The sequence below is a fragment of the Fukomys damarensis genome, unplaced genomic scaffold, assembly GCF_012274545.1.
Source record: "Fukomys damarensis isolate Sample0158 unplaced genomic scaffold, DMR_v1.0_HiC HiC_scaffold_36, whole genome shotgun sequence".
Lineage (NCBI taxonomy): Eukaryota > Metazoa > Chordata > Mammalia > Rodentia > Bathyergidae > Fukomys > Fukomys damarensis.
This window is the reverse complement of record NW_022900948.1, coordinates 14,211,278-14,225,802: the sequence shown is the minus strand read 5'-3', so window position 1 is coordinate 14,225,802 and position 14,525 is coordinate 14,211,278. Positions and strand designations below refer to the sequence as shown.

At 36.6% G+C, this 14,525-nt stretch overlaps 1 protein-coding gene across 12 annotated transcripts in view; it reads right to left on the bottom strand.

Moving 5' to 3' along the window:
• The window catches only part of Melk (maternal embryonic leucine zipper kinase), a 121,368-nt gene that overhangs the window by 12,052 nt on the left and 94,791 nt on the right, over positions 1 to 14,525 (bottom strand). For all 12 annotated transcript variants that reach the window (XM_033759184.1, XM_019206807.2, XM_010619388.3 and 9 more), the window contains 3 exons: positions 12,344 to 12,430; positions 5,762 to 5,881; positions 1,454 to 1,564 (listed from right to left, as the gene is read on the bottom strand). In XM_033759184.1, the coding sequence (XP_033615075.1) occupies positions 1,454 to 1,564; positions 5,762 to 5,881; positions 12,344 to 12,430 (318 nt within the window). The remainder of the gene's footprint in view (positions 1 to 1,453; positions 1,565 to 5,761; positions 5,882 to 12,343; positions 12,431 to 14,525) is intronic.

Here is a 14,525-nt window from a genome sequence, read left to right as displayed (position 1 = left end):
AGCCCCGGTACAAAAAAAAAAAAAAAAAAAGAAAGAAAGGAAAAGGAAATAACAGGGAAACAAAAAAGTGAGATAAACTAAAACATAAAATAAGATGGCAGATAGATGATAAATATGTTAGCTAGATAATAAATATAGTTTGGGCTGGGAATGTTGCTCAGTTGCCCTTGGAAAAGTCAAGACACTGGACTTACCATGCAAAGACTATTTGATCAGTTTCAAATATATTCAAAGAACAAAAAGCGTATCGACAGAACCAAAGTACAAAAACAATGTCACAAGTAGCATATTAACAGCACATTTAAAAGAACAGAAATTCTAGAGTTGAAAAGTACAATAATTATAATGAAAAATTTATCAGAGAAGTTCAATAGCATTTTAAGTAGGCAGAAGAAAAAAAAACAGCAAATTTGGAAACAGACTAAGTGAAATTATCTAGTCTGAGGAACAGAAGGAAAAGGAAAAATGAATAGAGCATCAGAAAACTGAATAGCAATAACACGTATGCCAATGTATGCATAAGAGCAGTACCAGAAGAGAGAAGAGAGCAGAGAGAAGTATTTGAAAAATAATAGCCAAAAGTTTCCAAACTAGATGAAAATCCACATACCCAAGAAGCTCAACAAACTGTACGGAGAATAAAAAGATGATCAAAAGGAGAGAAAAACAGATCAGTTGCTGCTCAGAATTAGGTGGGAAGAGAGGTAACCACAAAGGATCATGAAGGAATTTTGGGAGGCAAAAAAACTGTTTTGGATCTTAATTTTGGTGACAGTTACATGTTGTGAAAACACAAACTATCGAAAAGAGTAAATTTAGTCAGGCATTGTGACATATGCCTGTAATTTTCTGTACTCAAGAGGCTGAAACAGGAGGATCCCAAGTTTACAACCAGCTTAGGCACTTTGGCAAGATCCTAACTCACAATAAAATAAAACGTGACTTAATGGTACAGCTCTTGCTTAAAATGCACAAAGTCATGGGACCAAAAATGGAAGGAGAAGAAAGGGAGGTAAAGCAAAGGCAATGTCGAAAGAAGTTAAGACATGTTATGTACATGTACCAGCTCCCCACAATGAAAGTAATCATTCATTATGTACTATAAACATGTACTAATAAAAATTAAAATTAAAAACTAAAATGAGCAGTTTTCAGTTCAATTCCCAGTACTGACAAAAAAGAAAGGTTTTTTAAACTATTTAACTACATGTAAATTATTCATTTTTTAAATGGAGCAATAAAATGCTTCAAAATAGAAACTTAGCTTTCTTAAATAATTGACTTCCCTGTCGTACATATTCCATACATACATATATATTCTCATTAATACTTTCAGTGGTCTATAAATTCAATAAATTTCCAAGCACACACTTGATTTCAGGTTAGTATACATGTTTTTATACCTTAAACATATAATGTAATCTGTTTGAAATAGTAATTAAAAACTACCAACCTGTGGTGTTTGGGAAGCTGATAAATTGTCTTCACACCATTCATAATCTATTAATCCAGCCACATAATTTTCACCACCTGTGGTCACATCTTCCAGACTTAGATTCTTTGACTGTTCAATTAAAAGACAAAAGAAGTTAGAAACAATAACACTATAAAAGTCAAGACCCTGCAATCAGAAACTAACCAGAGACAGGATATATTGAATGAGTTCACCATTTAGTAAGAAAACAGGTAGTCAAAAATTTTCAGCTCAGGGCTGGGGATTTAGCTCAGTGGTTCTGCCGCCTGCCTTGCAAGTGCAAGGTTCTGAGTTCAATCCCCAGTTCCCAAAAAAAAAAAAAAAAAAAAAAATTTTTTTTTCAGTTCAAATTACAGTGGACCTTTGAGTTACAATGGGCCTGACATATGAACAACTTAAGTTATGACTGGAATCTTAGTTTTAACTTACAAAGTCTTGAGTTACAACTCAAATGACAGCTGGCCACTTGTGCTTCCAGACTGTCTCAGATACAGATTTAACCCTTTAAAGAGTTCTGGAAGGAACATTGTAACATCCTTTCCTATGTGGGGTGAATTGAGAAATCTTAGGCCAATGTCTCCCTATGGACCCTGAGATCTGCCTGTATATAGGAAAGAGACTTTGAAGGCTGTGTAGAGGTGCCTGAACGTTCCACTGACCATCTTGAGTTAGAACAAGCCCTCAGGAATGAATTGAGCTTGTAAATCAAGGGTCCACTGTATTAGACAGAAGATTCTCTGACTTTTAACAACGTATTTCAGAAAACTCTTATGTTATTACTTACTTAGCTTATTATGATCCAAAATCATTATATAACAGACAACATCTACAAATGTACAAATAAAAAGCTCTACAAAAAGCAGAAGACACAAAGGACGTGACTTTTGAAATTCAAGTTTTTGAGTTGTAAGAACATACAAACTAGTTAATTATTTCTATCAAGAATAAATTAGCCTCATGAAAAGATCTTCCCTGGACAGATCACTTGGGGTCCTGTGCTGATACTATCACCACAGTAACTTTTATTTCTCTCTCCTTCCTTTTTCCTCAAAATCTTGTTAATCTGGCTAGTCAAGTTTACTTGTATTTCTAATACCTCATCTTTCTTTTCCAGAACCACACTGTCACTGCTGTCTAGTTCAAGGTCAAATCTTACATCTCAAAAAGACAAAATAGTTTCTGCTACCAATCTTTCTATACTCTCAACCAGGGGCAACAGTTTTCCAGGACTGTCAATTACCATCAACTAGAACTGCCCACGTGGAGTACTAGGCTGAAAAAAAATTCTAAAGCTAAGCCTAGGCTTAATGGGGAAAAAGTTAAGAGCTGTATGAATGATGACTGTCATGGGTTACAGCAGTTAAGAATAACAACACAATACCATTCCTGAGTGCACAATTCTATATAGCACTAGATGAATTTTTAAAAATCACATTCTTTCTTGTTCAAAAACCAATCCACAATACCTATAAACAAAGTCTAAAATTCTAACATGGCATTTCAAGGTTCGCTACTGCCAGCTCTTATCTACCCAACTCACTTGTTCTCTCTCTCTTTTTTCTATGTTTTCCCTATCTGAACTTTTCATTTTACCAAACAAGTCTAGCTATATCAAAGAATGCACAATTAAGTGCATGAGCTTTTGCTAATTCCAGTTATTTTGCCCTGACTACCATGCTTCTTCTTTTCCATTTTTTAAAACCCCAACTGTTGGGGCCAGGGATTTAGCTCAGTGGTTCCGCTGCCTGCTTTGCAAGCGCAAGGACCCGAGTTCGATCCCCAGTATCTATCAATCAATCAATAAAAACCCAACTGTTGGTCCAGTTTGGGCCTCCCACGGTAATCACTCCCATACTCTAAAGCCCCTACAGCACTCTTTTAGCCATTCACCCACTATGATGTTCTATATATTTGTTTCTTGCTTTGACTTGGTTGTTAGAGAGGAAGTACCACACCTCATACAGTCTGTCTCCTGAGATCTAATGTGAGATAAGACCTACAAGTGCTACTAATGTGGTCTTTCTTGGATCAGATTATATTATCATTTCAATGAAACTGCCATATATTGATTGATAATTTAGAATTACTTGCTTTCATTTAAAGAACACCCCAGAGAAAAAGGGTAATTCTATAATTCTATCAAGGGACAGAACAGCATCAAAAAACAAACTACATTACATAATGATTTGCAAAGAAATCTGGAAAAAACCCAAAGTTAGATTTCTACTTCATTTCTTGTCATTAATAGCCTATCTGCTATAAAAATTCATCCAATAATATGACTGCCCAAATAATGATACTATTAGGTAAATGTTCATTATGTACTAGATGCAAGCTAAGAGTACTATCTTCCCAGATATTTTTCACTTGGATACTTTTTATATAAGCAACACAACTGAGACCAGCTCAATTCAGATTTAGGACAATCCAATGGCTTAGGAAAATGTCTCAAATCTCTTAACTGAGGATAAATTTTTAAATGTACCCAAAATGAGGGTATGCTGACACATACCTGTACGTACTCCCAACTACTAAAGAGGCTGAAGCAGGAGGATTACAAGTTCAAGCCCAGCCTGGGCAACAGAACAAGACACAAACTTAGCCAAAATGATATATTCTAAGTGTAGAGGTGTCTAATACCTTTCTGTAACTATCGTGATCAGAAGCAAAGCTCATGCTTTTGTATCCTGATCTAAACAAGTCTGAAAGTTTAAAGGGTTTGACAATGTGGGCAAGAAAGGTGATTGGTTGATTCATGGAGTGATAAGCAAAAGATCTGCCTGAACATGGGTTTATACCAGCCCAATAATACTCCAAGAACAGATTAGAACACCATCCCAGCAATAAAATTATTTCACTTCAGAGATTTCTTTACATTAACAGTCACTTGCCGGACATGGTGGCGCATGCCTGTAATCCCAGCACTCGGGAGGCTGAGGCAGGAGGATCACTGTGAGTTCGAGACCAGCCTGGGCTACATAGTGAGTTCCAGGTCAGTCTCACCTACATAGTGAGACCCTGTCTCAAAAAAACAACAACAACAACAACAAAAATGAAAACAAAAAAACAGTCACTTGCACTGATACTTTTTGTTCTTAGTTTAGTCAAAAAGACCAACTAAGGAGGGAAAATAGGGAAGTGGGCAGATTGAATGTGGCAGAGACACAAGATCGATCATACTCATGATTAAACAAGTACTAAAAAGAGAGATCTGAGTTGTTGAAGGAATTTGGGGAAAGGATGCAACTAAAAATGTCAGAGGTGGCATTTTAACAGTTTTTCTAGTTTGGAGACCTAAAGAAAAAAAAATCATCTCATCCACAGTCCTTTTAAATTCTATAAAGTTATTTTAAATTCTATAAAGAGAACCAACTACCTGTCTCTGAGGAATACAAAAGTACAATTTCTTAATACTAGAGTCATTTCAGATGTAACCTGAATTAAGAGAAGATTGTATTATAAAATTCTGTATCAATCAAAGTATTTGGACAGTTGAATTTTAAGCTACGGGAGATACAAAGAACCACACAGAAAATATATTAACGCAAGCATTTAGGAATAACACATTCCTTCCAATATATAAAATTTACTGTGGTAAATGTCCATGACAAAGAAAAGTAAAGGATGACAAAATAGAGAATAATTTGGTTACAATCAACTCTCATGCAAAGAATCTGAGTGGTATGAGCTATAGCTACTGCAAAAATCTAAAGCTAAACTCTTAACATATCAAAATATTTATTGAAGTATTTTATTATATGAAGTATAATATATTCTGCATTCACCAATCTTATTCCCAATAATTTTTAAAGTTGTTCTGTACAATTCAATAACATGTGTCCTTTTAAGTCCCTTGCATGCACATAAATTATATAAACACATTTACCCAAAAAGATTGGGAAGACAGTAAGATATCAGCTATGTCATCTATAGTTAGTAGGCTTATTGGCCAATTCTGTTTTCCTTTTAGCCTATCTATTTCTATAATAATCACAAACTGTTTTTGTGAAGAAGAGCTGAAGAGAAGTGCTTTTGAGGTACTTTTTGGTACTGGGGATCAAACTCAGGACCTTGCATTTGAGAGGCAGGTGTGGTGCCACTGAGCTAATGCCACATTAACATTCAAACTTTCAGAGTTCAAGTTCAGAATTCTTCATTTTTCTCATCAGTAATATTTAAATCCTAAAGTGTCTTGCCTCTGGCTCCCTGACACCAGAAGTTAATGTTCCCAGTGGTATGTCCACTCAAGAACAGGGTGGCACATGACAAGAAAGTTCTAGTATTTACCTTTGGGGTGGCACTATCAGGTTCACAGGAAAAAGAAGGAAGCCGTAAGCGAACTGGTTTTCCCCGAGTCTTTTTGGCTAGAAGCAGAAGATAGGTGGCTGTGAGGTGATCATATTGCCACTAGAGGAAAAGGAAATGGAGCTTTTTAGAAAATTAACATTACTTATTGAAATAATGTTCTATTTAAAGTGAATTTTTTCTCAATATTTTATTCAGAATTTAAAGTCAATAACTTTTCAAATAATATAACAAATAGTAATCCTCTGTACCACACATTTACAATTCCAACTTGACAGAAAAAATAATATCTAAGCACTTTTACTAATTTCTTCTGCTATTAATTCCATATATTTAGCTCAGTGGTGCCGCCACCTGCCTTGCAAGTGCAGACCGAAGTTCAATTCCCAGTACAAAAAAAAAAAAAATTCCATATACACTTTTGTGTTTTTTTGGCTTCAGATATTACCTATAGATTTCCTAGTATGGAAGATGAGAATTTAGGTCTATTACAACTCGCTCCCTTCTCTACATGTCTTTTCCCTGTCTCCCTCTATAATATTGTAATTTTCAATATCTACATTTTAAGTAAAGAGTATTCACAACTAAGTGAGGGTAATGTTCTAAATATTTAACTGGTACCCTGACACCAAATAATCGGAAGAGGCCAAGAAGTGAGTGGGGTTCTGGAGGATCTCTGTCATGCCAATTATTAACCTTTGAATTGTAGGGGAAGTAGTACCATGGTGTCTAAGAGTAGTAACAAGGCAACAGGGAAGGCACTTGTAGTAGTGGCTACTTATTAAGCATTTATAAATATTCCATCAACCAATCTGGCCACACTGACTGAATATCAGCCCAGCAGCTAACTCACACGGGGCCCTATTCTTACATTTCTTTTTAGATAGATAGATAGATAGATAGATAGATAGATAGATAGATAGATAGGGATATAGATAGATAGAGAGAGAGAGAGAGAGAGAGAGAGAGAGAGAGAGAGAGAGATATGACTTCTTTTTCCTGAAGTTAAAACTTTTAAAGTCTGTTATTCCTCTTACTAATTCAGCCTAACAGGCTTCAACACTCTTGACCTCTTCTCAACAGGTTCACAGCATATAAGATATCTGCCTCCTCCCCGCCTCTGATGGATATCCCACCCAAGGCCTGCATCCATGCTGCCCACTGCACTGGCTTCTTCCTCAGATCACTACCCAACTGTCAGTCCAGAGTTCTTTCACTTCTGCCCTACAATGTATCTCAAGTTCCCTAGATTCTTATTTTTTTTTCCTCTTTCTTGGTGTATAATTACATTCTTATTTTGGTGAAACCTATCATCCAGTAACTTTCTGAAGATGCAGATGTGGTAGGTAAATTTTTTGAGATTTTTGCATGTCTGACAAGACATTCTATCCTCACACTTGATTTTGACTCGGCCAAGTATAGGAATAATGGGCCTTTTTATTCTAGTATAACTATTGAAAAACTAGTCTTTCTGACTCCCAGACCTTTGTGTTATGTCTTTTTGTTATTGTCTCTAAACTTTTTTTGATCCTCTCTTTCTCCCCAGTTTTCAGAGATTCCACTAGAACAGGCCTTGGTGTAGAACTATTCTCATGCACTGGTTAATCCCAACTTCATTCTTGGAAACTCATATGCTCTAAAATATCTTATAGGTCCTTCTCCTCTTTCTTCTATCTTCCTATAACTTCTATTATTTGCGTATTGGACCTTTCTTACCCCATCTCTATTTTTACATCTGTCTTTAGGTTCTGTATTTGACAGATTTCACATTAACTTCATTTTAAATATTTCTGAGCTTTTCATTTCTGTGGGCATATGTTAGATTTGCAAGAGCTATCACTTGGAAAGTTCCTCTTTTAGTCATCTTATTCCTATTTCAAGAATGAAATAGCTTTTCCTATCTGAGAATTATCATTTTTAATCAATTTTCCTCATTCCTTGTATTATCATTTTCTTCTCAATAACTTTTCTTTTTTCCCCTTACCCCCACTCTGCTCAATTTATTTTGATTTTTTTTTTTTTTTTTTTTTTTTTTTTTTCGGGGGGAAATTTCGGCTCTAGGGGTTGACATAGGATAAAAGAGCAACAGATTGTTGTTGAACAGGCTTGAGATTGCAGGGACACAAGATTCCCTCAGTCATTTGTCAGGTTTCCTGATCAATTCCAAGAATAATCACAATCAAATAATTTATCTAAAGTTTCTTTAACTTGTTTATTATTTTTGGTTTAAAAAAAATTTTTTTTGTACCAGGGATCAAATTCAGGACCTTGCACTTGTGAGGCAGGCAGTGGCGCCACTGAGCTAAATCCCCAGCCCTATTTTGACTTTTGACTTTTTTTTTCCCCCATTTTGTTCTCTCTTCTCTTCTTTTTGGTGCTGGAGATTGAACCCAGGACCTTGTACACATTAAGCATATGCTCGATCACTGACGTACACAACCTTTAACTTTCATATTAGAGGTTTTCCTCAAACATCTGTCAATCTTTGGTTGTCTACTGTATTAAAATTGAATTATATTACATAGCTGATTAGAACCTCAGTGGGTGGGATGACTGGGTGTGGTAGTGCACACCTGTAATCCCAGCACTCAGCAGGTTGAGGCAGGACTGCAGTGAGTTCAAGGTCAGCCTGGGCTACATAGTAAACCAAGGACCAGCCTAGACTACAGAGTGAGACCCTGTCTCACAGAAAAAAAAAAGTTACTCAGTGGGTGGGACGGGGCTGCTGCTCATCACCTTAATGGCTTTTCTCCAAAGGGAAGAGACAAGAACCTGAACTCCTATCAGTATAGTAGGTCTTCCTCCTGGCTGTTCCCCAGAAATAAATCTTCCAATATTTCCCCCACCCTCACTGAAAACAGGACAAAGTCCTAGATCCAGTATTCTCAGGTTGAACAGGGAAGGGAATTAGAGGCAATGGCTCACTGCTGAATACAAGGACCATGTATCCATTTCAACATGGTTCATCATCTACCCAAGCTGTGCCTGGTTCAATAATGTCTCTTGTTAAGGATCTCAAATTTTCTGCTGGGGCAGGGAAGAAATCACTGCGTGAGCAGAAGATGGAGATAGGGATCCAAGGTTCTCATTGTTTCCAAGACTGACTTTCAAGCAATTATCTTGTTACTCCTTTGATGGAAGAGGTTCCTGAGACTTTCTGAAGCTCTCTCTAGGCAGTAATCATTTGCTTGTTGCCTTTTGCTACTGAAGGCACTTAGATTTGGGCTTTCTCCAAAATGCTATGTCAGGTACCATTTATCTGCTTTATAACTTCCAAAATTATATTGATATCCGTTTGTCTCCCCTTTTATTATCTTGTCCTTCAGAGGTTTTTTTGTTTGTTTGTTTTGTTTTGTTTTTGTTTTTTGCTTTTTTAAATCCCTTTTTATTGTTATAGCAAAGTTTCAGAAAATGTTAGATGTAGCTGGGCATGGTGCCGCACGCCTATGATCCCAGCACTCAGGAGGATGAGGCAGTAGGATCACTGTGAGTTCGAGACCAGCCTGGGCTACACAGTGACTTCCAGGGCAGTCTCAACTACGTAGTGAGACCCTGTCTCAAAAGAAAATGTTAGATGTAGATATACCTATTTCAATCCACTATATTGTTTTTGTTTTTCGGTACCAGGGATCAAACTCAGGACCTTACACTTGCAAGGCAGGTGCCATGCCACTGAACTAAGTCACCAGCCTTCAATCCAATGTTTAGTCTAAAGTTTCTAAATAATGTACTCATAAGACTATGATACTCTGATCTACAAAAGAAATATATTTAACACTATAGAATGATACTAAACGCTATAGAGCTCCCTAAAGAAATCTACTACTAATTTTTATTAATAAATTTTATTATTTAGTATTTTAGAGAGCCTCAAGCATAATATATGCTTTGAAGATTGCCCCTATCACCATCTAGGGAGGGAAATATAAAGCACTGTGATAAACTGTCACAGAATGCTGTCTTTAATCCAGGCAGATCAGAAAGAAGGAAGAAAACAAAGGAGAAAAGAAGAGAGGGAGGAAGGGAAGGAGGAAAACATGTAGAAAAACCTTCCTACAGAAGGTATCTAGGACCTGGGTGAAAAATTTATAATCAACCTCCATCTTCCCAAAACTACATGCAGGATTTTCCCCCATTTCCCACATCTATTATCTCATGCATGCTAGCCACCTTTTTTTTTTTTAAAGAAATGCTACAAACTGATAAAAGACAATGGATAAGAAACAAATTTTCACTTTCTTATCAACAATGGCATGGTATAATCCAGGCACTATAAACTATTCCTGGGTAGTACTAAAGATTTTAGAAAAAAAAATGAGTTGTTTTTTTTTTTTATAACTTTTTTTTTCCAAAACCATAGTATACTTCCCATTATGATAAGATACACAGGGGAGTTCTGTGTTCAATAACAGATAAATCAACAATGTCAATCCACAAGACTAATACAATTAATGTCTCTCTTATCTTTTAGGCAGTTCCCTTTTTTGAAAGTCAAATGTTTGAAAGTAATAAATTTACCTAGTAGGAAGAAACTTGCATTTCTAGAAAACTAAAAACAGTTTTTAAATCCCCAGTTAAATGTTGAAGAAGTTCATAGGAGCCTGGGCTGAGAGAGGCAGCTACTTTCAGAAGGTTAGAGAGTGGCCCACCACCCTTTCCCTGCAAACATTGAAGTTTGCATCACAGCGATGGGGAGTAGGGGGGTTCTTGTCTGTTCGCAGTAGGTTCTCATATGCTCATGTGACTGTCAGTGAAGTCTCCCTATCAGATGAATGGCTGTTCCCATAATCCAGAGCACTAAATGCTGGAGAAACAGGGAGAAAGTAAGAAGAGTAATAAACTGGAAGCTCTAGCACCACTGTTAGGAATCTCAAAAGGTATCACTCAAAATCATGAGTCACAGGAGATTCTGATGAGTGCATATAAAAAGCAGTCTAAGAGTGATCATAAATACAATATGCAAGAAGGGGTTGAATATTTAGGAATTATATTTCTCTATTTTTGCACAAAGATCAGCAGCATTGTGCCAACATGGGTCATGTTGAACTGATTTCTCTCTGTGTCTGTTTAACCAGAGCCAAAGTAAAGGCAAAATTCCCAAGATGCTATAAAAATAGAAAAGATCTAAGTTGATCTCAAACTTGGTTTTCCAGGGCTCTTCAAACTGGAAAGTACCTAAAACCAACATGAATTCTCTGAGACTACTTAGACTAGGTTCCTCAACCCTGGGACTACTACTCACTTCTGACCCAGATAATTCTTTGTTGTTAGGGTATGTTCTGGCATTGTAGGATGCTTATCAATATCTCTGGTCTCTGCTGGAGGACATTAGCACACATATACACACGTACATTAATTGTGACATCCAAAAATGTCTCCAGACATTGCCAGGTGTCCCCGGCTGGGAGCAAAAAATCATTCATGGTTAAGAACTGACCTAGACCAAGACTTCTCGAGCTTTAATGTACATATAAATCACTAGGGGATTTTATTAAAATGCAAATTTTGATTCAGTATGTCTACCATAAGGCCTGAGATTCTGCATTACTAATCAGCATCTAAAGGATACTGTTATTGCTGGCTCTAGACTATATTTTGAATAGCAAAAAACTAGAAGACTGATTTTTAACTGCTAGAGCTGTACAATGCAATAATTTGGGATGTTTTTAAAAATTCCAGCTCTGAACCAGGCATGGTGTTTTACACCTATTATTCCAGCACTCAGGCTAAGGCAGGAGGAGTGTGAGTGTTATGGTTTGTGTTTACATGTTCCCCCAAAGCCTCACACAGTCATAGGTGGGGAGCATAGCAAGGTGTGATCGTCATTTATCACTCTAGATTGTACCCAGAAAGTTATGAATGCCTCTATTTCTAAAAAAATACAGATATAATCCAGGTAGATAACATCTGAAAGACCTGAATGATTCAACAATAGAAATGCTGATAAAGGTTTTTGTATCTGCATAGTGATTTCAGGTCAGTCTCAACTACATAATGAGACCCTGTCTCAAAAAAACCAAAAAATAAAATAATAATAATAATTATAATAATAATTTCTGAATTTCGTCCAAAAGCTTAGGCACTATAGGGTTGTTTACAGGTAAGAAAATGGCATTACGTTTACCTCATTTTTACAGAAGAATCAGATTTCTATGATAGAGACCTTTAAAGTAGCCAAAATTAGAATTATTGATTCTCTCTGGACTACTATTCTGTTTATTAATTTTTTATTCACTACAAGGCTCTAATCACTATCTTTTTCTTTTTGAGATATGGTCTTGCTAAGTCACTTAATTGCCAGGCTAGGCTTGAATTTGTGATCCTCCTGCCTCAGCCTCCCAGAGTGCTGGGATTAGAGGCATGCACACCATGTCCAGTTAACCAATGCCTTAAATGTAAAATGTTCATTTTAAAGAACTGCACTGAAATTATACACAAATATAAAATGCACACAATATTTACATTCATGACAAAATCATAGGTCTTAAATATGGTACATTATGTTTAATGTACTAATAAAGAACAATGAAACAAAGACATTCTCAAATTTGTTGTATTTCTTACCAACGAAATTAAATCCTCCATTGTTTGCCTGTTGTTTCTATGATGTACAGAAAGCTCTGTTACACAATCATCATCAAGGTGAATAAACTACAAAAAATAATTTGCTTTATTAAAAATTACAATTATTGTTTTGAATCTTAAAAATAAGCATAATTACTCTATAAAATCAAACACCAATATGTAAGATTAATAGTAGTTTGTCAAACTTTGGGATTCATTCTCATTCTCTCCCTCCCTCTCTCTCTCTCTCCCCCTCTCTCAATCAAACACTGCACCTCACCCATATACTTACCACTTGGTTATACCTCCAGCCCGACATTCCTTATAATTTTTAAAGGCATATAAGAAAATGACAATAACCATTTTTAAAAAGATGCATTTTTTTCACATCTCTCCATAACCTTTCCTCATCAGATCAACTGTTAAAATGCCTTCGTGCAGCAAAGGAACTATGCACTCCTTCTCTCATGCAAGACCTTGGCATTTTCATCAACAAGCACCATGTAGGCACTGTAGTACAGTGGTTGTACAACATACTGGTAACAAGTGGCTCAGACTTGTAGCATATTATGCCTCAGGTTATGTTTAGGTCATCACAATCTAAAGAGCTCTGAAGATGGTGCCATAGATGCTGTACAAACATCAGTATGCTAAAGGTAATAGCAAAATTAAACTTTAAAAAAGAATGAGAAGCCAGGCATGGTGGCACATTCCTGTAATACCAGCACTCAGGAGACTGAGGCAGGAAAATCACTGCAAATTCAAGGCCTGTCTAGGGTACAGAGTAAGCGAGCTCAAGCCAGCCCCAACTACATAGCGAGAACCTGTCTCAAAAAACCCAAACAAACAAACACTGTGAATCTCTATCTAAATTTCATTTTCCTTCAGAATAGAAATGATCTAACTATTCAGATCCCTGCAGGATGGGACCTCAGCAAAAATAAGACCAGAAGGGAAATGAATATACATCACAGAACAAAAGGAACGGCCTGGTCTGGCCTAGACAGGAGGAGTTCGTCACATGTGAAGAGACCCATATGGAGTGTAATTTTAAAGTTCATCTTTCCAAAGTAAGACATTCTTTTCACAACAGCCCAATAAGTGATGTTTTACTTTCTGCTTCAAGGCCTCCTCTGCAGGGAACTCAGAACAGTTGGGATGGCTAGCTTCTCCCTGTTGCGTAAGGTCTGCCTCACTGTGATCTCTATTCACTGTGAATCAGCGCACAGCCTGATGGCTAAGGGGCTTTGGGATTAGGCAGACCTTGCTTTTAATTGTGATATCACTTAATAACTGTGTGACCTTGAACATGTTACTATACCTCCCAGAGCCTCAGTTTCATCATTTATAAAAGAGATAGTACATGCCTTGGAATATCTGTAACATAGGGATGTCTACTACATCTAAACAGATCAAGCCCTCAAAAAGTGATTAACTACTTTTACTAACAGTCATAATTCTATTTCTTCTTTAATGTCAGAACTCAGAATATTCCTTTCTCCAACTTTTCTCTTTTCCAGGTTTTTTAAGCACTATTTTAACAGTTAATTCTTCTCATTATTCTGGCCCTTTCTTTTTTTTTTCCTCATTGAGTTTATTGTTACATTTTAGGTGTACAGTACAGTTACATTCATCATTGGGATCTTGTACCTTTACATGACAGGTCCTGGTTCTCATTTTTTCCCCTTGTCCCCGCCCTCCCTTCACCCCCTCCTTCCTCCCTTCCCTATTTACAAATACTTTATTTCCATTTTCTCATTTTTTTTCTTTTCCCTTATTACATTTCCCCTACCCTATCACTTCCCCTACACCTTTAGCCATTTTCTTCCTATTTCACATTGTCAATTATATCATTAGGATCTTATGTACCATTATAGTTTTTCATTTGGTCTTTATACATGTGTGACTTATTTATTTCACTTAGGAGTATATCCTCCATATGTATCCATTTTCCTATATGACTTTCTCATTCTTTTTTTTTTCTTTTTTTTGGCACCAGGGATCAAACTCGGGTCCTTGCACTTGCAAGGCAGGCCACGGAACCACTGAGCTAAATCCCTGGTCCTCTTTCTCATTCTTTATGGCTGAGTAGTATTCCATTTTATAGAAAAACCACATCTTCTTTATCCGGTCTCCAACTGATGGACAAATGGGCTGTTTCCAAGTTTTAGCTATTACAAAC